Genomic DNA, 23,620 nt, shown 5'->3' with positions numbered 1-23,620 from the left:
TCAGCCTGGGTGATTTCACAGGAAGAGAGCCATTGAGCAGCAAGAGTCCCAGGATGGGGATAACAATCTTCCTGAGCCTTCTGTTCCATGCTGCAGCTGCTGTCCACCAACCGTGAGTGACGCTGAACTCCTGTTTCAGTCTTTTTAATGAAGGCATCAGTCTAGGTAGATGGAACAGATCCCATGCCATCAGCTCTTGTGCTTCCTGCTCTATCAGATCAACCCAAAGGGTAGCCAAGTCATTTGTCTTCCCTCCCATGCTTTAGATTGACTCCTGCAGGTCAATACAAGCCAGCTTTTGGGGGGACTTCCAAGTCAGACCTTAGGCCCAGGAATGTTTGCTTTTCCAGTTCCTAGTCCAGATCAAATCACTGGTGTTTAGACTGCAAAGTTATGTGACCACTTCTTCTGAAGACTGTGTGGATGTTTTTCGGGAGTTCAGGACTTTACGGGAGTAAGGGGTTTGAAAAAGATTATAGGGCTATACTTAAACTAATCAACCCTGAGATGAGCTCAGTTGGTTGAAGCATGGTACTGATAACACAAAGGTTATGGGTTTGATTCCTGCATGGGCCATTCACTTAAGGGTTGGGCTTAATGATCCTCGTGGGTCCCTTCCAGCTCAGACTATTCTGTGAAAGCAGAAACTGTTTCTCAAGTTTCAGTGAAGCAATCACTTTGCTGAGTTCACTGTCACTCTTGAATATTGTCATCAGCCATGGCACATTGCTGAGGAATTTCTTCAGTAGTGGGCCACAGCAGGGAAGATTTTTTACATCTCTTTTACATCTTTACACCTCAAACTTATGCCACTTCTGATGTTTTCCCCAACCCCAGACATTACCTGGTGGTAATCCCTGCAGCTCTCCACTACCCGTCCACCCAAGTTGCCTGCCTCCATATCACCTGTCATGAAGCAAAGCTTCAAGTGAACCTGGTCTTGGAGCGCTCTGCAGGACATGAACTCTTAATGCAAGAAACCACCCAGAAGAAGAAGACTTTCCTGTGCACTAAGTTCTGGGTAAGCCACCCTAGGCAAATGCCATCACTGATTTTCACTTCAGGAAGGTGCTTGTGTTACTCCCTAACCAGGGGTGACATGGATAGGGTCCACTTTGTGTGAGCTGGATAGGACGGGGAGTGGGTGGTGCCTAGAGGTGCATAGCCCAGGACATTACGTGTTGTTTAGCACTGAATTTCCTCTCTGAATCTAATTTTTAAATGGAATTTACATTTGTTAAAATCTACCACAGTTCTGGATACATGAGAACATACCTGTTTTTTAATCTTTCATTACACACCAGATGAAGCAGCTTTAGCTCTTCTTTGAAGGCCTTGTGCAGGTCTACAGCTAAAGCTTGGGGAAATGGTGTTTTGCATGACATACTGCAACTTCTGTAGTCCTGAAGTCAGGCAGCAACTGAACTCTTGGGAGCTCCTGAAGACTAGCTGGATGGAAATGGATGTGCTTGTTGTTTTTAAACAGCATCCTAGACATTATTGATTGTTGGTGAGAATGCAAACATCTAGGGTAAGGCAGGCATGTCTAAACAGTATCACTTCTGTTATACTGTATATTCTGTGCTGAGGCTTCCAGGGTCTTTGGCTGCCAGAGTCAGGAAGACCCTCTGGTTGTGTTTTCTAATTTGGATTTCTTACATGTGCATGCTGGGGAGTATGTGAGGCTGTGCTACAGCTTGATCTCTCTCTTTTGATTCTGTGTTTACCATCTCCCACCTTTCTGTGATTTGCCCAACTTCTTGAGCAAGTCTGAACACTCAGAGTTGTCAGGCACTTGCTTGTCACCAGTGGGAAAAAGTACAGATTCCATGACATGCAGGGCCTGCTGCTATGGTGTAGGACTGAGTGAGATCTAGATGTGATCTGAATCCAGAGATTGGAGGGAGTGTCCTGGGATAGTTGGAGAGAACTGGTTAGTTCTTCCACTTTACTCTCAATTCCTGCTCAGCGCTCCCAGAAGATGACTCAAGGCCTGTGTGCTCTCCTCTCTCTCCCTGTATAGGTTGCACCTCCAGCTGAGGGCACAGAGGAGATTGCAACTGTCAGGCTGACCATCACAGGTGAAGGAGTCAATATCGAGGAGCATAAAAAGGTCCTGATCTGCGAGACCAGGAATGGCACCATCATCCAAACAGACAAGCCCATCTATACGCCAGGGCAGACAGGTGAGGTGCAAATGGGAGGAACTGTAGGCTCTAGGCTTGCTGCTGGTTGCACCATATGGAAAGCCTGGAGTTACCTGAAATGCATTAACAGCCCTAGCAGAAGGCTTTGAGACAATGTCTCTTGTTGAGTGATGTTTTCAGTGGCTGTAATGTCCAGTTTGTGATGACTCTGAAAGTGCAGGAGGCAGTATGTAACGATAACTATGTCCATGGTATCTTACATGTGGGGTTGTTTGTGTCAGATGTTACCACAAATGTATATAGAATGGAGACAGGAGCTGGGGAAACAGATGGAGCAGGGGTCTGTGGGGAAGGACTGAGACCTGATAATTATATTCCCTGATTTCCTTGCCCTCAGTGAAATTTCGCATTGTGACTCTGGATGAGGAGTTCATTGCACGCAACGATTCGGTAAGCCAGTCCTGGGGGGCTATGGAAAGGCTGCCTTGTATCATGTGTGAACCTACTTCCTTTTTACCCTGCTCATCTGCTACAGCTCCAACTTTTTCACATTCTTCCCTGAGCCAGGATTGATGAGTGTCCAGAGCAGAATAGTAACTCAAGTAAAATCTTAGAAAGAAGGCAGAGGTGTACATGTGTCTTGCTCATCTTGGTAGAATAGTCATGCAAGCATAGGACATGCTGATTCCTGATGTGGTGGTGTCGTGTGGGAAGTGAATAGTTTGTAAGCCATGTTTTCCTTGTTTTGGGGAAGGGTGCTCTTAATGTGGCCCCTACAAGCTGGAATGTGGGAAATGCTGACTGGACATTAGGGCAAATTTTTTCATTGCAATGATACGGAAATGTGTCCAGAGAAGGCATTTTCATCATTGGAGATACTCAGAATTCAGATGGAGAAGACTATGAGCAATCTGCTCAAGAAGACATGCTTCAGCAGGATGGTGGACCAGATGACCTCCAGAGGTTCCTTCCAAACTATGTGATCCTATACCTCTGTAACTCTCTTGAGACTGCAGGTAAACAAGAGCTAGGTCTGTTTGGGTAGTGACTTTTCCTGGGTTTTCTGCCAGGAAGTCATTAGCAAGTGCTGGGTAATGTCCAGATTCGGTTTTCCTCTCCCATTTCTACTGACCTTACTGTAATGAATCCACCTGGTATTTCTCCTTTTTGGTGGCATTTGTTTTACTTTTTTGTATTGTTGTCAGTGCTCTAAGTTTCCAAAACACTAGTTGTACATCCTTCAGAGAGGGCTCTGCATCCTGAAGTGCCTTGTGTGTGATGCTGACATGTGTTTCTCTCTTCTAATGTTTTTGTCTTTTTCCCTCCCCAGATTTCCTTGTTTCTCCAGGTGAGTGATGTTGAAATCTAGTGTTAGAGTAATGTGCTGTTCATATTCAGTTTCTAGTAGATTTTACAGACCTCTGAGTGGAATAGTAGACCTTTTTTGTTGTTAGATGTTAGATTCTTAGAATAACATTCTCTTTCCAGCTTCATTTTTATGCATTTACTTGAGGTTATGCTCCCAGTTACTTCAGTAGAAATCTCAGTTGTTCTAGACTTGCAAGAGTATAGACAGATAACTTAGATGTTTATGAAAGAAAGTTAAAACTGTAAAGAATCTTTCCTTAAGATCAGAATGTAAATAAATGTAGAAGGAGATTGAGATGCTGGCAGCAGAACCTGAGCATTAGAGTGTCTTCAAAATTTTGTGACTAGTCTATACCAAACCTCATTCCTTAGCTATAGAACCTGGTAGTCTACAGCACTGAAATCCTGAAGCTCACTTTCTATGAGATGTGGACCAGTGAGATGCTGGAACAACTGTTTCTCTCTCTTGTGGGTGTAGGACCCTAAGAACAACCAGATAGAGCAGTGGCTGAACGTGGTCCCTCAAGATGGCATTGCAGATCTGTCTTTCCAGCTGAGTGATGAGCCCCTGCTGGGAACATATGTCATCAATGTAACCAGCGCAACAGCATACGGCAGCTTCTCTGTTGAGGAGTACGGTATGAGCACATGGGGGATTTGTCTGAGCTGCAGAGAGGACCTTGCACTCTTGATCCAGGAAGCTGGGGGTTTATTCCTTGAAAACCCTCCTGGGAGCAAATGGGAAAAATAGTAGCATCTGTCATTGAAAAGAGTCAAGCTGAGGCTCAGGAGAGACACCACCTTGGGACCTTGGGTGAGTGTGTGGGAGGAGTGTTATGCATGGCCTCAGACCTTTGACACAGCTGATTCCTGCAGATCTCTGCATTAGACACAACAAGGTAATAATGTAGGATGGACTTTTCCAGAGAGTACGAAGTTCAGCAACACCTCACTTCACTTTTGTTCCCTAATCTACTGTGGTGGGACCCTGGTATTCCCTCAATGCAAATAGCTGTCAGAAGCACAGGGATGTGGATGTGTGTGGTTTTGCTTTGGGAAGGAGCAATCAGCCAGAGCCTACACACAAATCTTCTGAAGACACAAAGGAAATCTTCCCTTTCCGCTTCTCACCTTCTCCATTTCCTGTCCTTTTTTTCACCATAGTCTGTCTTCTTGTTAATTCTCTCTGAAGACTGTCTCTGTTTTTTCCTTCCAGTGCTGCCAAAATTTGAAGTGGTCTTTGAGGCACCAAATCAGATTTATGCCCTAGATACAACCTTCCCGCTCCAGGTGTGTGGCAGGTGAGGATTCTGATTGGAGCAATGTCTCTGTGTTCATTTTGGGCCCGATGAGCATAAGATGGGTAGGTAACCATAAGGAGCTCAGGAGAAATTTACTGCAGCTCAGTTGCAGCAGGCCAGAATCTTCCATGTCTGCTGTTTGCATCCTGATGCAACACAAAGCATTCTTGTAACTATCATTCTGATACTCTAATGCTCCTTTTCTAAAAACACACCACAAGTCTCTACACACAAACCTGAGGGACCAACCTCCCCTTTGACAAGCACCCATTTGTGGGGTTTTTTTTGTGTATGCATGGTAGATACTTGGTGTTCATCCCCTTGCAGAACAAACTGAAATGAAAGGAAGTTTTTCCAGATTAGAGGAAATAGATTCAAAAAGGAATTGCCCCAGATACAGTCCAAGGACAACAGTAGAGCTCATGTAAAGGTGCTTTCCTCGTTAAAGGCACTTTCTTAATCACCCATGTTTCTGCTCATAAGATGAGCATATCTTGGGGTTATTGCAGGCGATGCTGATGTATAGTGCAGAGCTCTGTGCTGAGTCAGCACCTACAACACTCTGGTTTCTCAGAATAGATTAGATTAGCACTAATTATATCACAGAGCCCTTGATCTCCCATCACTGCAGTGCTCCAGTCTAATCCTGCTTTACCAGGTCAGGACTCCTGGGTCTGTTATACGGCTGCCATTCTTGTGCTCTGTTGTGAATATCCATAAGTGGTCTCTAGGGCTTTGCAAAGCAAACCCTGTGTTCTTCCACTGTCTGTGACTGTCTCTTCCTTCCCCTGCTTCCCCAAACAGATACGCCCAGGGGAAAAGTGTCCAGGGGATCGTTCATGTGAACCTTTGTCAGAAGATAGCTCCATTTCTGCCCAGTGCTTCAAAACCTGATCTCTGCCACAAATTCAGCAAACAGGTGAGATGCTTAGAAAGAGATGAGCTGTATTCAGAGACATTTGTACTGCTGCTGGCTCTCAGTAACTGTGCCTCGTGATTATGACTTGGCTTGCATCATGTTCTTGCTCCACATCCTGGACTACTATGCCAAAAGGCAGCTCCCTGAGAACAGGTGTTTTTGTGCTGCTCTTTCTTCACCATTTTGGTAACTTCTAACCTTCTGCTTTGCCCAGACGTTTTTATCTCTCTCTGTGCTTTCAGACAGATGAGGCAGGTTGCTTCTCCACAAATGTGAGTCTGTCCTCCTTCAGCCGAGACTTTCGGTACTATCAGGACAGCATAGTTGCAGAGGCCTCACTGGTGGAGGATGCCACAGGTAACTCTGAAAACATTTCTTGCTGCTGGGAAGATGCACTAATCTTACCAAAAGCACTGGAGACTTTCAGGCTAGGAAGGGATCTGAGCTTTCTGAGCCCCTTGGGGCCTGCTATCTAACCTCATAGATACAGAACCAGCAGTTCCTGATGACATATATACTCACTTTGAATGCCTGCAGTCTCAGGTGCTGAAGCTCTCTAAGGGATAGAAGTTATGTGGGAGGAAGACTAGATAACCAGAGTCAGGAGCAGATCACCATCATGACATGAAATGTGTGTGCAGCTGAACACATCCATTAGTATTACCAGTGGGTCACTCTGCAGGAAAATTGCTGCGGTGTGCTTGGCTTTCTTGCTCCCTCTCTTATGTTTCTGTCTCACTGTTTTCATTTAGAGGTACATGTCAATGCTTCCCACAAATTACTCATCTCCAGGATTGGCGGGATGGCCTTGTTTGATGATGCGAATTCTTACTATCACGCTGGAGAGATGTACAAGGGGAAGGTAATTCACAGTTAGAGTCATTTGAAGGAGGAGAATGTGAACAGTGGTTTCACAGTGACTTCCCTAGTGTCTTTTCTGACCTCACCTTAAGCCAGGGATTTGTGCCAGAGACAAAATTCTTGAATTGTCTAATGTGAGAATAACACCCAAGGCTGTCATTTGCCAAATAAGCCATGAGTAGCAGCAGCTATGGGCATCCATATGTGGAGTCCAAACCCAAACATTTGGAACTTCAGCAGCCCAAGAAACCTTCTGCTGTGAAGGAATGGAGAGCATTGGATGTGTTGGACCAGGTGACCCACTGTGGTCACTTCCAACTTTACCCATTTTGTGATTTTGTGATTCTGTGATTCTGTGAATGAACGTAGTAGAGCAAGTGATAATGTGACATGACCAGTAGCAGTGTTGATAATCTTATTAGTGACCAAAAGGGTGATCTTGCTGTCTTTGGAAATGCTGTTTCTGGCTTGGAGAAGCAGGAGACTCTGTCTGCTGATTAGACTCTTTTGCACTTGCTCACCATGGTGTTCTCAGATTAAAGTCCTCGACTACCAAGGCAAGGCACAGAAGCAGAAAGAAGTTGTCCTTGTAGTAAGCCGTGGTGAGCAGCAATTTAAGCAGAAGTTCATCACTGGGGATTCTGGGACAGCTTCATTTAGCCTGGACACAACTGCTTGGAACAGCACCTTGGTCTCCCTGGAGGTGAGAAACAGTCTGTCTTGTTGCAAGGGCACATGTGCAGGCCAGAGCTATTTACTGCCCCACAGACATCCTCCTTGTCATTCCTGAAGGACAGTAATTCAAGCCTGAAACATCTCAGGTTGTTCTGGACCTTGACCTCCTCTGAGAGCTTATTCTTCAGGTCCCTGTTGCTTTCCTCTTGAGATCTCCGCACAGAGACCTGTGCTTTGCTGTTGCTCAGATCATCTTAAAAAGGTGCAGCTATGGTGCTTTGCAGCTGACTTACTTAACTAGGGAAATCAGCTGGTTTGGTTTTTTTGTCTCACCAGGCAAGTGTCCTGCATCAAGATTTCGATAGAGAGCCTGGAACAATTGATTTGAGTTATCAACGAGCCTCTTATTTCATACGTCCATTCTACAGCACCAGCAGAAGTTTTCTCTCTATTGTCCGTGTGCCAGAAAGAATTCCTTGTGATAAAAATCAGTCTGTCCAGGTGGACTACAGAATTTATGAGGAAGACTTGGAACACGGGCCCAAGCGTGTCATTTTCTCCTACTTTGTGAGTTTCTGGGGACGTGCTAGTGGGGGACAGTGGAAGGTACAAGATCAGCATCTCTTAGAGATTCAAGCCTGATATTTAGTAGATTTGGCTCAGCCCAGGACAGGTAGCTCATTCATTCATCATGGGGCTGGATCCTGGTTTTGAATCTGAGACTGCAGTAATAGCACGGAAGGCAGAGCCTTTCTTTTAGGCTCTGCATAGGTGCAGGGCAGATATTGGCCTCCCCCAAGTCTCTTCATCCCCTGAGCATTCCTTACTAGCCAAAAGTGAATAAAGCTATTATTTCTTCTCTCATCTCCATTTAATCTCCAGTTTTCGACTTACTTTGAGCTTCATAATGATCTCAAAGACTGTGTAACTATGTGACTATCCCTTTCTGTATTCTTCCCTAGGTCACAGGGAAAAGAGACATAGTCAATGCAGGTCAGAAGACTGTTTGGGTTGGGCTGCCAAAAAGTAAGTGCACTTCTCAGTTTCATGTCCAACAAGTGCTCAGTGGTCTGTGGCATTGTCCATTCTTACTTGGATATGTGGCATAAACCTATTCGCAGTATAGAGGTGGCTCACCACTTCTCTGTTGCATCAGAACAGCATGCCTTTCTAGTTTTCATGTTTCCTTTACTCTCTTGCTTTGAACTAGGAGAAGAATACTCAGCACTTCCCAGCCCATAGGCTCATCCTCTGTTGTCTACATTTTCAAAGTCCTTTTTCTGCTCCTGCAAGTGGTATGAAATGGTAGCCTTACCCTCCACAAAGATTGTGTCTACAAATAATCTGAGTGGTTAGGATGCCACAATTTACAATTTTGATGGATGTTGACCCACTGTTTCCTACTACTTCAGCTCTTATTTTTTCAAATGGGAATTATAGGTACTTTGGGACAAAGGTCACCTCTTTGTTGGTGACAGGATGGGAGACGTTTGGTGATGGGAGGCTTTGAAAGATATCTAACACTCTCACTCTTTGTAGAACCGAGCTTGAATTCCAAAATACCTTTTTGTATTCTTGAGGACATGAACAGAACTAGGAAGAGTCTTTTGCTGGTTTTGAATGCCAAATCCAGATATGTGCTGATTGTTTCAGTGGTCTCCAAAAATATCCTTAATCATGAAAGACTTGAAGAAAGGAATTAAACAGGCACAAGCAAAATGGCAAAAGCTGATCAGAGTCTATTTTCACTACCAAATCTATTTTCTCTTATTTGCTTTCTTCTCCATCTAGTGCTGGAAGGCTTCTTCTCCATCCCTCTTACCTTCAGCTCGACCTATGCCCCAGCTCCAAGACTGGTTGTTTATGTTATCTTCCCGAATGGAAAAATCATTGGCGATTCTGCCATCTTCAGTGTCTCCATGTGCTTCAGAAATAAGGTAGGATTTGTGTCTGAGACTGTGACTAAATCTGTGAGGTGTATGTGTCTGCTACAATGAAAGGAGAGGCTGTGTAGAGTTGTGGCTCATACCATGTGGGATGCTGTCACATGAACTGCAGTTTGTGAATGATGAGGTGTGCAGTGATGTATGGAGCAAGTGTGTGCTGAGCATTGTGGGGACTGCTCCAATATCTGGGAAAGGCAGGGAATTGCTGTGTGTCTCCATAGGCACATACAGCAACTGCAGCCCAGTGGGATCAAAGCCCAGCACAGCACAGACCATTAGTGTGGTTTCCAGGAGAGCTCAAGGCTGCTCTGCTGCTGCAGCAGACGCTTGGAATTGGAAGTATATGGTGTTGGGATGACACCTGAAAGTGGAGGGTGGAAGAAGTGGATTTTACTGGCCATCCAAAAAGACTGTGCACTTGTGGTTGTTGTGACATCCACGGGAATCTGCTTTCTTGGCTATGTCTTGCACTCCAAAGATGAACTTCTGAGGATTGGCATTACCCCTGCTCCAGAGTTCCACAGCTGTTTATCTGCCATAGACAGATTCAAGCAAGAACAGGAAGAACTTCAGGAAACTGAGACCAACCCCACAAAGAGTGTGGGTATAAGGACTAGGCTTATTTTCCATCTGGGGCTCCAGAAGAGCGAGCTCCAGAATACAGCTGTGTGAGGTGTGTTATCATGGCTGGCTGGTTTGCTGGGTAAAGAGTGCACTGTGTTCTGATACAGAAATGTTTCCATGTGAACACTGATGGTTCTCCCTCTGCCCTCTATCCTGTTGCAAGCTCATTGTGATGTCTTTTAGATACCTTCTGGTGCTTCTTGGGAGATTCCTTGGGTTTCTGTCCAAGGCAAGTTCTTGGAAACTTTCTTCATGTGGACCATTCGCTGCTTGGGAAGTGATATGGTGGCCAGCATCAGAAATGTCACTCAGGTATTGCCTGTGTTCTTCCCATCCAGGTGGAGCTGGGCTTCTCAACGCCAGAGACTCTTCCTGGTTCACAGGTCGGTCTCCACCTGACAGCTGCTCCTGGGTCCACATGTGCTGTCTGGGCTGTGGATCAAAGCACCCTTTTGATGAAGTCAGGAAGAGAACTCAGCAGCCACTTGGTGAGTGAGCGTGCTCTAACTTCTTCCCTTCCCTTGTACTGACATGAAGAGGGAGGGAGGCCATTGCACTTGAGCTTATCTCCAAGAAACTCAAAGCATGACCCAGAGGGATCAGCAGTGCTCTCACTGTGACATGGGTAGCAATTAGGGATTAAGAAAGAGGTTGAGCATCACTCAGGGCACCCGTGGGAAGGCAGCTTCTGTAGTTCTTTCTTGTGTTCTATTCAATGGGCTGTGCTGGCTCTGTCAGAGGAGAGACAGGGAAGAGTGACAGTGGGCCTGGACTTTTTGGCATGCATTCAATGTACAGTAGCCAGAAGCAATTCAAACAGGCCTTGGATGTATGACAGCAAGAGAATGCCAAGTTTAATTTGTACTGTTTTTTTTTTCTTTTTCTTGTTTTCTCAGATCTATGGGTTGTTCCCAGCTGTTTATAACTCCAGATATCCTCACCAAGTGTCTGAAGATGATCGTTCATGTGGGTTCTCAGGTTCTGATGAGCCTGACGTGTTTACAGCATTCAGGGTAAAAATGGTTGATTTCGTGGCTTGAGACAACTCATGAACTGAGGGGACTGTGACCCCTTGACTTTACCAATATCCTGGGGATGCTGCTACAGAGAGTACAGGGAAGAGGTGCAGTTCAGGTCCTTGTAACTCACTTGTTATTTGAATAAGTGACTTGAAATGTTGACTCAGGAAAACTTTTTGTGTGGTTACTACACTTAGGTTGTGTGACTCAGTATGCCAAGGATTTTTTATTACTTTAATTGGATTTCACATAGTTTGTTTAATCTCCATTGCATGAGCAATTTCACTCTGCAGGCTGATAAGGCATAGCACCTAAATGACTATGTGTTTGAAAAGGAATAAATCTGGCTGACTCAGGCCAGATGAATTAGCTCAGAAGACCTTGTTTACTCATTGCTGAGGATCTGAATTATTCCCTCTTAAAATGAAGCAAGAGAATACTTTGTGAACCTGGAGGACAGCAAAAGTAAACAAAAAATAAACGGCGGAGGAACTGGACTTCACACACATCTATGAGATTCATTGTGAAGACATTTTATTACACATAGCACACAGTTTATATATGGTTAGAAGTACAGCTTATTGGCTAAAAAGAGTTACACAGCACCACGCTAGAAACTTCAATTGGTCAGAACCCATTATCCTACACAAGTCCCATGTTTATAGTAACTCATCCTAGATGTTTTCAAGAACCTCTCTGGTGTGCTGTGAGAAACCTGAGGAGCTCCCATGAGAAACTAACTCCTCCAAGCAGCTGTGACTTGTTTATTCTTAGCTGCCTTCAGTCTCACAGGCTCTTCTATAGATCTGAATTGCTCACTTTTGATTTTACTGTACCAACAGACAGCTAAGTCCCTACTACATGGGACAGGAAGGCATGGGATAGAGAGCAGTGAGGACTAAACAAAGCTCTGGTGATTCAGTTCTTTCTTTTTCCTACAGGAAATGGGGTTGAAAATTATGTCCAACACCAATATCAGGAAACCCAGAGTGTGTCCAACCACGTCATTGACAACTACACTGCAGAAAACAGGAATGTTTATTCCTAGGCCCATGCTGATGTTTGCCCAGCCCCATAAAGCATATAACAGTAAGCATTTGCCAACTGTTCCTTCTTGCTTAAGATGCTTAGTCTTTGAGGTGAAAGCAGTCCTGGGTTTGAGCCAATCCTGTAACTACAAATGGAGGAGAAAGAGCATTTCCTGGCCCAAAACCTCTTGTGCTAGTGTGAGGCTGCCTGAGCCTGAGGCTCTCAGCTTCTGAAATGCCAGAGGGTTGTCTGAATCCCAAGTCTTATCTCTGAGGTGAGGGTTGTCTCTGAGATGATGGGCTGCCTGTCCCCCAGTGCCCACACATGCAAGTAAAGCCCAAAGCACCTTTGTCATTTGAAATGAAGCAAGATATTTTAAAATTTGGGACAGCACCTTCTGTTCTGATGCCATGCTTTCAGAAAGCTGACTGTATTAACTACAGCCTGAGTTGGGCTGGAACTCCTCAGCTCTTAAGCAAGCCCTGAGGATCCCACGGTGACTAGGTCTGTTATTTTCCAACAGAGCATCTGATATCAACCTATCAGCCCAATATGTTTCCACCTGTTTCTTCAGCTAACAAGAAAGTACACAAGCATTTCCCCCAAACCTGGCTATGGGATTTGTATTCTGTGGGGTGAGTAAACTAAACAGTAGGGGCTTAGTCTGGGTCACTTAGTGTGGCTGGGAGTAGCAGCAGATGCAACAGCAGGACACCTAAGGACATATGTCGTGGTGCTCATACTTGTTAGGCTATTTCCTGTTGGAGCTGATATCTGTATTAAATGCATTTTCCTCTACTATCATACAGAACTGTTTTCCATCCATGGGAAATGGCTGGCATGGGAAGATAGGAAAGTAGGTGAAGTGCAGCAGAACAGCCTGGTTTACTGCCTGCACATTGCTTACAGTAAACTTGTGGGCTGGCATTTCCCAAACTGTGACCACAGGATGTATCATGGTACGTAGGGGAAACTGATGTCCATAGAAATCCTTCCCAGGACTGGGAATTGAGTCCCGTGAGAAAGGCTCAGTGTGTACACAGGGTCTACTGAGGAAGCTTTTGGAGATTTTTCATCTCAGACTTCAAGATTTTCTTATCTGCTGTCTGGAGACTGGAGCAGGCTCAGGCTAGATCCCCCCACATCTGCCCTCTCTCACCTCCACTTCCCTTCCAGCTACATCCATCTCTTTACCCACTAGCAGCAAGTATCTCCTATGTGATTTGTCCACCAACCTGATCTGAGGCAGCAAAAAGTCTCTATGTTTTGTGTGTACCTCCCTGTATGTGCATGGCAAAAGTGAATGTTTTGACTCCAGTTAATGGAGTCAAATAATATCACTAGCTGTAGCTAGGGCTGGTTTTACGTCTGCCAGGGTAGCAGCTGCTGAACAGCCTGCTTCTCTCAAAAGCTGTGATGTGGGCATAGGGCAAGTCTCTGCACTGTCTTCATCTTGGGCTTTAAGCTGTCAGTGTCTCACAGGGCAGTGAATGGCAGGATCTGTCTCTTCTGCTAAGCACTACTGATGTTGGTCCTGTTGCTCTTTTAGTGTCTGGTTCTCCACCTTGAGGCCAAAAAGAATAAAATTGCTGCATCTTTAAAATATTTTTAGATGTGCAGAGGGCAAGTGCTGTCTGAGTGTGATTGATGGCATCTTGCAGCCACGTAATCTATTGAGAAAAATGTTCTGTCAATATAAGCATCTAAGGCAGAGATCTCTAATTGTACAAGGCCTTACTTGTAACCAACCCTACCAGGGCTGCAAGTTCAGTAGGGGTCAGGGGCAAGACTGAGGTCAAGGCATGGAGTTCACTGGAGAGAAGGACTCAGACCAAGTCACCTGGTGTGGCTTACAGCAACATTCAGTTAAATGCTTCTGTTCTGTCTGCTTCTCCTCAGCCCCAGTGGGAACAAGAATGTCACAGTCACTGTGCCTAACAGCATCACAGAATGGAAAGCAGGAATGTTCTGCACAGGACGTAATGGCTTTGGATTTGCTCCAGCCTCCACCCTGCTAGTTTTCAAGCCCTTTCTTGTGGAGCTGCCACTACCATCTTCTGTGGTCCAGGGTGAGACCTTCAACTTGAAGGCCACAGTCTTCAACAACTTGCAGCAATGCATGAAGGTAGGTGAGCCCTGATAGCCTCTGCAAAAAAGTGGGAGATGGCTCAAATCTATGGCCTGTGGTTGTAGGATTATAGAATGATTTGAGTTGGGAGGGACCTTAAAAGATCTTCTCATTCCAACTTCCCTGCCATGAGCAGGGACACCTTTCATTAGATCAGGTTGCTCAAGGCCCTGTCCCACCTGGCCTTGAGCACCTCCCTGGATGGAGCATCCTCAGCTTCTCTGGACTACCTATTCCAATGTCTCACCACCCTCACAGTAAAGAATTTCCTCCTCATACCTAGTCTAGCCCTATCTTCTTTTAGTCTAAAGCCATTCCCCCTTGTCCTGTCCCTCCATGCTCTTGTCCAAAGTTCCTTTCCAGCTCTTTTGTAGCCCCTTTTAGATACTGGAAGGAGCTCTAAGGTCTCTCTACAGCCTTCTCCAGCTAAACACCACCAACTCTCTCAGCCTGCTTCACAGGGGAGATGCTTCAGCCCTCTGAGCATCTTTGTGGCCTCCTCTGGACTCGCTCCAACAGGTCCATGTCCTTCTCATGTTGGGGGCCTCAGAGCTGAACTCAGAACTCCAGGTGTGGTCTCACCAGAGAATCCCTTCCCTCGAACTGGTGGCCACACTTACATTGATGCAACCCAGGACACAGTTGGCTTTCTGGACTGCAAGAGCTCATTGCTGGGTCATGTCAAGCTCCTTGTCTATGAGTACCTGCAAGTCTTTCTCCTCAGAGTTGCTCACAATTCACTCTCCACCTAACCTGTATTTGTGCTTGGGATTAATGGCCCGACCCAGGTGCAGGACTTTGTACTTGGCCTTGTTGAACTTCATGAGGTTCACTTGAACCCACCTCTTAGGCCTGTCAAGGTTCCTTCCTTATTTCACTTTTTAAAAATGGGGTTATGTTTCCCCTTTTTCAGTCAGTGTGAATTTCACCAGATTGCAATGACTTTTCAAACATGATGGATAGTGGCTCAGCCACTTCTTCCAACAGTTCCCTCAGGATCTGCAGGTGTATCTCATCAGGTCCAATGGATTTGTGTGCCTTCATCTTCCTTAGATGGTCTTAGGTTTGATCTTCTACAGCAGGAAGTTCTTTGTTCTCCCAGTCCCTGCCTTTGCCTTCTGGGAATAGGGCAGCACGACTGGAACACTTGTTGGTGAAGACAGAGACAAAGAAGTTGTTAAATGCCTCAGCATTCTCCATGTCCCTGGTAACCAGGTCTTCTGTTTCCTTCTGAAAAGGGGCCACCAGCATACCTATAGAATCTTTTGTTGCCCTTGACAGGTCAGGTTTAATTCTATCAGGGCTTTAGTTTTCCTAACCTGATCCCTGGCTACTTCCTTACTACCTCCCAGGCTAGCTGTTCTTACTTCCACCCTCTAGGCTGCTTTTTTTGTGTTTGTGATGTTTGTTTATTACCATTTGCTATCCCTCTGCCCCTTCAGATCCAAGTGACTCTGGAGGAGTTTGCACACTTCCAGCTGAAGCCGTGCAAGGGCTGTGTCTACAGCAGCTGCTTGTGTGCTGGTGAAACCAAGACCTTTCAGTGGAGTGTCACAGCTGAGCAACTGGGTGAGAAGAACAGGGAGCTGCGGTCATGAAATTGGGAGGGGATGAAACTGGGGTGGGAATGTTTTGTAAGAGATGTCATAGAGTGAGGAGCTATTTGCCCTGTTACCCAGAGTACTTGTTTGCATTCATCCTGAGGTAATGATTACTTGAAAGTCTGTGCTAGGAGATACAGAACCATGTAGGGCTCTGATAAAATTTGTTGTTGTTAGCTGGTGATGTCTATTGTATTAATGGAAAGTGCTCCCTCAGAAGATGTTTTGTGTGCCTAATGTGTGTTATTTTCAGGGATCATGAACATCACCCTTCGCACAGAGGCTGTGGCCACCGAAGAGCTCTGTGGTGAAGAGATACCATTTGTCCCAAAACAAGGACAGAAAGACACAATCATCAAACTCATTCAAGTCCGGGTCAGTCAAGATGTTCTGTTACCTAAAACTAAAAGTGGGCTTTGCACAACGTCCAAATTTTGTGCACGTTTTGGGAGTTACCCCTTGCTATTCAAAATGTGGAATTAGCACCTCAAGGCCTGAGCTGAGCTCATCCATGAGGGCTGATGGATGTAGGAGGTAGAAGGATGTCATCCACTTCATACCATGGAAAACTTTAAACACTCTTGTTCTTGCTCCTGAGTTCTCTGCTGAATCTCACAGCATCAGTTTCACAGACATTCAGAAGTGAGGACAGTCTGAAAAAGCGTGCTGATTTCTAATATGAAGTGAAAATATTTGACAGTAATTTGCATTTTTGCATGTGATAATGATGATACTCTAGCTGAGTGTCCAGTCTGAACCAGGATTTTGTCCATATCTACTTCTAATCCACTTATAATCCTGTTTCTCTCCTGTGTTCTCATTAAAATGCTACTTTTCTGTGCTCCAACAGCCAGAGGGAGTGTTGGTAGAAAAGGCTCACAGCTCCGTCCTGTGTCCCAAAAAAGGTAGATGGATTGTTTTCTTCTTTCACCCTGCTTATCCCCCTCTTTCTCCCTAAACAGCTCCTGGGTATTTCCACTTGTTGAAATATTTTCTCTGTCCACATGACAAAGCTATAGAAACATACTTTAATTGTGGTGCCAGCTAGAGCTTCTCCCTAGGCAAGAATGTGGGGAGGTCCAGTCTTTTAGCATCAATATCCCTGACACTAATGTGACAGCTTGGGACCTTTTTCACCTGTGGAAATAAAACCAGACTACTGAATATGGTGATGCTGGAGGACATGGCTTAGGATTGCTGTTCCGGTCCTGTGTATTGGGATAACAAGCCTGCAACTGAAATCTAAAACAAGATGGAGTAACTTCAGTAGAGAAAAACAGCTGGCTTTGATCACTGAGAATTCCTAGGAGAAAATCCTCTCAAACTCTTTATAAAGAGGGCTATTAGCACAATCACCATGAGGAGGATAGAGGAAGTTGAGAGTGGAATGGGACAGGGATTTTGAGGTGATTTGCAGCCTCTGTGATGGGAAAATGGGAAGTTATCACAGAGCAGCCTTAAACAGTTTCCGGGGATTTTGATGGCTGTTTTCTTCACAATCTCTTTCTTTTGTTCTCCCCATAACTTATCCCACTGGTATTAGGAAATCCAGAACAGGAGTCTGTGTCACTGATGTTACCTCTAAATGTGATTGAAGGTTCCGTCAGAGCTACCGTCTCAGTCACTGGTACGGAATTCAGCTGTGATACTACCTTTGTAAATCGCATATCTCTGAGTTTAGCCCTAGGAAAGCCCAAACCCAAACTCCCACACACACCTCTTTGGAGGTTTCCAAGGCTCCACTGCCTTGTTCTTCCCTTGTGTGTGGCTGTGTTTCCTATTTACTGACACTCAGCAAGGGAAAGAGCATTCTGTTAATGAGCTTCCCCTGCCAGCGTGGGAATGTGTACAGTCCATATGAAGGGCACAGTGGAACTGATAAGGTGGCTATCAGTTATCAGCGATAAAGGATAACTAGGGGTGCCCCCCCCCTTCCCCTCCCCCACTGTACTGGAGCTATTTGCTTGCTGTGCTTCTGGGAAGAAGTCACACATAGGAGGAGGTGAATCCTGAGGCCTACAGACCAGGAGGTGGTCAAGGTGCTTATGTTTTGTTTCAGGTGACCTCATGGGGACGGCACTGCAGAACCTGGATCACCTGGTGCAGATGCCCCATGGCTGTGGGGAGCAGAACATGGTGCTGTTTGCCCCCATTGTCTATGTGCTGCAGTACCTGGAGAAGACGAGGCAGCTGACCCCTGAGATCAGGGAGAGAGCAGCACGATTCCTGCGCAAGGGCAAGTACAACAGACCCACCTTGCTCCTCTGCCTTCTCCTGTGTCCAGCGATCTTGGGTGCCTACTGCCCTCCCACCTGGAACACTCAATCACCCCATTCCCTTCACAGTGATTTCACTGCCAATACAATTCTGAGCACTGATGTCCTATTCTTCTTCCCAGGGTACCAGACACAGCTGCAGTATCAGCACCCTGATGGCTCCTACAGTGAATTTGGTACCAAGGATAATTATGGTAATACTTGGTAAGCCCTGGGCTCTCTTCCTGCTGTCTACCTGCTCTCTGACAGCCAGGAGGTTGACAGCTTTCTGCTTCCAAAAGAACTTGCTATCCTCCTGGATCCAAAGTGTTCTAGAAGCTTTGTTGGCTTGGGCACCCCAGAGGTAGTCAATTGTCCTTGGGATGAACTGACTTGGACCAGCAGATTAGAAATAGCACAGTGGATAAAGAGACCTACCAGTTTCAAACTCCTGCTTTTTTTTCCCTCAGCTTCTTTTTAAATGCTTTCTTTCCGCTCATTCTCCCTGCTCTTTCATACACTCTATCTCTTTCTAATTCTCTCTTCCCTCTCTCATCCCTTTTTTTCTATTCTCCTCAATCAGGCTGACTGCATTTGTGGTTAAATGCTTTGTCCAAGCCAAGCCATACATTTTCCTGGACAAGAAGACCATAGAAGCTGCTCTGACCTGGCTGGAGTTCCACCAGCTTCCCAGTGGTTGCTTCAGAAATGAGGGCCAGCTTGTTCACACGTTCATGAAGGTAGGAGACAGAGTACCCTGAAGGACAACACAAAGCAGTTCTTGCCAAGTGTACTGATAATTGCTTAAGTTCACTTTCCTGTGTTCTACTTTCTTGCAAGAGAGCAAAGCAGGGATAGGTAGGACCTGTTTTGAAAAGCTTCAGGTCTTTTTGTATTAATTTTCCCAGCTTTTTGGATGTTTATGCTTTTTGTAGGGAGGTGTAGATGGGGAAGTCCCCTTGGCTGCTTACATCACTGCTGCATACTTGGAGGCAGGAGCGACACCAGAGGTAAATATTGGGGAATTCTTTGCCATGCTCTTGCCTTAAGATCTGAATCCTAAGGAGCTTAGGGTTATCACTGAGGCAGGCAACAGAGCATCTTAGAGAGACTTGTGGATGAAGAAATAGGGTGGATGAAGAAGAGCTTACCACTTCTCAGGTAAAAGTTTCGACTATCCCTTAAGGAGGACATTGCTGGCAGGAAGAAGGTGAGATTATCTACTGGGGAGCCACTGGACTTTGTGGCTATTATGCCCATTTTCCAGGCTTTATCTGCTCATTCCTGCTACCCTCATCCCCCTTCCTTCCATCCCCTACAGCTGTTAGTCCTACACATCTGACAGCTAAGGGTGAGTTGTTGGGGAGGAGAGGTGGGTGGAGCTGCTCCCACAGTCAAGTAAATAGAATGTAACTCTTAATATGTTTTAGCTTTGCAGAATGTAGAAGTCTGGGAAAGGAGTGCTGTAGGGCAGGTGGAACTGCACGCCTAAGTAATAAGAGGGAACTCTTGCAAGTGCTAAGGATTGTAGCTAGTTACTACTGTGGTACTGGCAATTAAAAAATTACAATTAACTTGTTAGAGAAATGCAATTGCTGTAAATATTGAGAAGTGAAGTTCTCTGGAGCAGGCACTGCTCACTGATGCTGCACTGATGCAAAGAGTGCAGACTTGAGCACAGAGTCACCTGGGTGAAGGTATGGGGTACTTTCTGTGCTGGCATATGCTAATAACATACCCTTCTGTTTGTGTCTCAGTGTTTTGCCTGCCCCACAGGTGTTTGTCTGCGACCAACACCTATCTAACTCTTTTCTGTAGAGCACAGTGGTGCGCAAGGCTCTGGACTGCATTGTTCCTTCCCTCCCCAAAGCTGCCAGCACTTACACCCAGGCCCTGCTGGCCTACACCTTTGCCCTGGCAAAGGACTCTCAACGCACCCAAGAGCTCCTTGACATGCTTGATCGAAAGGCTATCAGAGCAGGTACGAGAACTGCAGGGTCAAGTGAACCTCAGAGAAGGGACAGGTGACCTTCCTGAGACCTTGGTTACTTGCAGCCTGGAAGGACCACATCCTTACCCTCTAGGTCCGTCACCAAAGAGAGTTTTTAGATATCCAGTCTATGAACTCAAGGTATGTGCTGGCAACACTGAGGTGTGTGTGCTGATTTCCTTCAAATCTCCTGCCATTTTTTGGGACTTGAAGTGATGATTGGGATGTGGGAAAAGTGAGCTTTCTTATGTAGGACTGCAAAGTGCCAGAGAGGAAAGCAAGCTGCCCTGTTTCTTGTTAGTCTCTGACCCTCAGGACTGGCTAGTGAGTAGCTAGCTAGTATCAGGTGGATACTAGCAGGACCTAGTGTACCTGGCAAACAGGACAATGGAGAAGCTGAATGTCTTGGAGGCAGTGCATATTAAGATTACTGCTGTTTTAGTTTTTTGTGTATCACCTGAGTGTGGGATATGGAGTGTTGGGTATTGCAAAATGCTCAGGGTTTTGGTTGACCCAGTTATGTGATGATCCAGCTAAAGAGGAATTTACTCAATGCTCTTTGTGAACACATGTCCCTGTCTAGGAGCCTAGGCCACAGCATTTCTTTCCTGATGTCTCTCAAAGTCATCTACTACCTATCTTCCCCAGATGGGCAGATCTATTGGAGTCAGACCTCATCCAAGTTCAGACACAGCACCAGCCCTTGGTCACAGCCAGTGTCTGTAGATGTAGAGCTGACAGCCTACATCCTTCTGGCCCTGCTCTCCAAGCCGAATGTCACAGAGTCTGATCTCACCACGGCCTCTGACATCGTGGGTTGGCTCACCAGGCAACAGAATGCCCATGGAGGGTTTGCCTCAACACAGGTAACTTGGGGCCAGGAAAGGGGATGTTGCTTGGGAAAGAACCTCTGTAAAATACACGCACAATATATGCAAGTGCTAATGCTTTGAGGAGGGGAGCCCTTGTATGTGGAGGTCTTCAGGATGCTGAGTCAATTGTCTTTGTGTCTCAGACCTGCAAATGTAATTTTATTTCCCTTTTCAGGACACAGTAGTTGCCTTGCAGGCCTTAGCTAAGTATGCATCGCTGACACACAGCACACAAGGGGCTGCAGAAGTGAGGGTGTGGTCTCATGGAGGCACTGGGAGGAATTTCCAAGTCTCCTACCAGAACCGGCTCTTGGTGCAGGAGGCGGCACTGACAGAGGTCCCGGGCAAGTTCTTGGTGCAGGCCCATGGCAGCTGTTGTGTCTTTACTCGGGTATGTTCCCACAGACCCCTCTGTGATCCCACTCTTGTCATCATCCTATCAAAACCTCTGAAGAAGGAAATGTTGTTGACTGTGCTTTAATCCCAGCCTGTTGCCAGTGCAATAAACCTGTATGTTGGAGGAGACAGAGACAGAACCTGTCCAGGTGTGAGGACAGTGATTCTTCCATGACTCTCAAGAGTACTGGAGGATGAATGTTGTATAGTGGTCCCACTGCTGTGTGTTTAACATGCACAGTCCCAACTGAAAGGTTGGAAAGGATCCAATGAAAGGATCATGGAAGGTTTCCAATCTGAGTAACCTTTATTTTGGATACTGGGATGTAGGGGTGACAGTGAGTGCATCCCTTAAGGAAAGCAGTTTAGAGTTCTCCCTTAAAGAGAAGAGAGCTACATGGAGTGTGTGTGGTGTCTTGTGACCAGTGTGGTGCTTTGGTGAATGTGAGGTGAATGGGCTAGCCAATAATGTCATGACATGTTGGATGTGAGAGGATATAAAAGGTGTGGATGTTACTGAGAATGAAACTAACTACTATGACTACTATGAGCTGCTACTACTGCTATGATCTATGAGCTATGAGGAAACTGTGAAAATATCTCGAATAAACTCTTGTAAGCCTTCTGATCAAAGCCTTCTGATGCCTGCTGTGCCTGAGCTCTTCCGACTGTCATTCACGCTGCCCCCTTACTCAGGATAAGGGGACCCCAATAAATGGTGACCCCCAACATGTCCCAATACTGGGACTCAGTTTCACTGCATATGGTTTATCCACTTACTACCAAGGGTCCAGTCTTGAGGATAAGAGTAGCCAGTGAAAACAAAAAGGTGCAATAGATGATATTGAACTAATTATCCATGTCTTAGTCTGTCTTTTTGTCTTTCCCTGCAGATGGTGCTGAAGTACAACACACTTTCCGCACAAGACTTGGCATCCTTTGCCTTGCAAGTGAAAACTGAGCCGGTCAATTGCATTGAGGGCAATACACACTCTGTTACTCTCTCCATCGATGTCAGGTGACTCTAAAGATATTGCCTCACTTGGGAAGGAAAGCCAGGCATGGCTGGAGAGCTGAAAGATGGTTCTTGACTGCAATGGAGGCACCAGGAAGTTTCAAAAGAAGGGCCAGGTGGAAGATAGAGAAGTAGAGACACAAGGGTCTCTGGGGATGGGGAATTGTTTCTGGTGGCCTTGGTTCTTGCTGGAGAGAGGAGTACAAGAAGTCACCTCAGACTGGGGATGCTCAGAGCACTGCAGCCATCAGCTGCCCCCTGTGAGAGGAGGCAATGACTGCCTTGTCCCTGGTCCTGGCTGGGCTACCTGGCTCAAGGTACTATGCACAGGGTATAGTGATATAGGGAAGAGAGAGCTGGGAGAGACATTCTTTTTAATCTTCTCCCCTAGGTACAATGGGAAGAAATCTTCCAGCATGGTGATTTTGGAGGTGTCACTACTGACTGGATTCATCCTGGCTCCAGAATCTGGGATGTCGGTAAGAAGCATGGAATCAGGATGGTGATGTGGAGTCAGTGGGACCATCCATGCCCAAGGAGAGGGAAAGGTTGCATGGGAAGGTGTTGCCTGATCCTCTCTTGAGCAATCTCACCATCCCCCTCTGCCACACAACAAACCTGAACATGTACTGTTGGCTTTTTCTTTGAGTCTTGACGATGGTGATATGTCTGGCCCAATTTGCTCAGCATATCCTTGACAGCTAAGTAGCCTAGGTTCCTATCCTTAGGGTGTGCAGGAGCTGACTAGGCCTGCAGGAAGATCAGCCCAAAGGAATAAGAGTACAAATTAAATTTGGAAGTGAGTAAACTGAGACTCTGCCCATTCAAACTCAGATCAACCTTGCTGGGATGTCTCACATTTGCCTTTCAAAAAACAAAACTAAATTGCTTCCTCTGCTCCCCTGTCCTAGCTGCAGCATTCGCACTCTGTGAGAAGAACCGAGAAAACACAAGGAGGTGTTGCCATCTACTTGGACAAGGTATGTGTGTGCTACTAGAGAAGCTGCAAGAGTGGAGGGCACTGCCAGAGTTGTTGGAAGAATCCAAGACTGGGACTAGACAAGAAGAATGCTCAAGATTCATCTTCAAGCTCAGCCCTTGACTCTACAGAGTTGTTATTGTCAGCTAGTAGGATCAATTTTTTGTGAGGAATAAAAATAACAGCTCCTAAATTACCTGTTACTTGCTTTTCTTCCCCAGCTAAGCCATGTCTCTGACACATATGTCCTGCATCTGGAGCAGGAGGTTGAGGTGACCAACCTGAAGCCAGGTTATGTCAGGGTATACGACTACTACAACCCAGGTCAGTGTGGAACCATGGGGTACCAGGGCTGCCTGGGTGTTTGCACTTGGCTCTGTGCAAGAATAGTTTAAATCTTTCCTGTTCTCTTGCAGAGGAGCAGGCCCTGGCTGACTATAATATCTTCTGCATCTAAGGTAGGTGCAAGTCCCTTCCTCAGCTCCCTGCACAGAC

General features: G+C 45.9%; 1 protein-coding gene across 1 annotated transcript; it reads left to right on the top strand.

Annotated features, from left to right (window-relative positions):
- The first annotated feature begins 970 nt into the window (after nucleotides 1-970).
- LOC139672829 (alpha-2-macroglobulin-like protein 1) lies at nucleotides 971-23,582 on the top strand. Its single transcript, XM_071557457.1, has 34 exons — nucleotides 971-1,021; nucleotides 2,024-2,186; nucleotides 2,545-2,597; nucleotides 3,478-3,495; nucleotides 3,994-4,153; nucleotides 4,732-4,816; nucleotides 5,621-5,735; nucleotides 5,978-6,092; nucleotides 6,488-6,597; nucleotides 7,132-7,299; nucleotides 7,608-7,838; nucleotides 8,234-8,297; nucleotides 9,063-9,208; nucleotides 10,180-10,329; nucleotides 10,738-10,854; nucleotides 11,802-11,949; nucleotides 12,413-12,524; nucleotides 13,789-14,014; nucleotides 15,460-15,586; nucleotides 15,872-15,993; nucleotides 16,469-16,523; nucleotides 17,162-17,245; nucleotides 17,678-17,854; nucleotides 18,017-18,098; nucleotides 18,457-18,613; nucleotides 18,809-18,883; nucleotides 19,692-19,854; nucleotides 20,512-20,729; nucleotides 20,911-21,126; nucleotides 22,025-22,149; nucleotides 22,538-22,625; nucleotides 23,058-23,126; nucleotides 23,347-23,449; nucleotides 23,542-23,582. The coding sequence occupies exons 1-34, from the start codon at nucleotides 971-973 to the stop codon at nucleotides 23,580-23,582; spliced, it is 4,134 nt and encodes a 1,377-aa protein (XP_071413558.1).
- The last annotated feature ends 38 nt before the right edge of the window (nucleotides 23,583-23,620 follow it).

The sequence above is a fragment of the Pithys albifrons genome, chromosome 1 (genome assembly GCF_047495875.1).
Source record: "Pithys albifrons albifrons isolate INPA30051 chromosome 1, PitAlb_v1, whole genome shotgun sequence".
In the NCBI taxonomy this organism is placed as follows: domain Eukaryota; kingdom Metazoa; phylum Chordata; class Aves; order Passeriformes; family Thamnophilidae; genus Pithys; species Pithys albifrons.
The sequence above is the reverse complement of the archived record's forward strand: the minus strand, read 5'-3'. Positions and strand labels throughout refer to the sequence as shown.

Coding starts and splice junctions, on each gene's coding strand:
- LOC139672829 (XM_071557457.1), top strand. CDS start 971: ATGCAAGAAACCACCCAGAAGAAGAAGACTTTCCTGTGCACTAAGTTC. Junction 7,839..8,233: donor GTGTCATTTTCTCCTACTTT/GTGAGTTTCTGG, acceptor ATTCTTCCCTAG/GTCACAGGGAAAAGAGACAT. Junction 15,587..15,871: donor TGTCACAGCTGAGCAACTGG/GTGAGAAGAACA, acceptor TGTTATTTTCAG/GGATCATGAACATCACCCTT.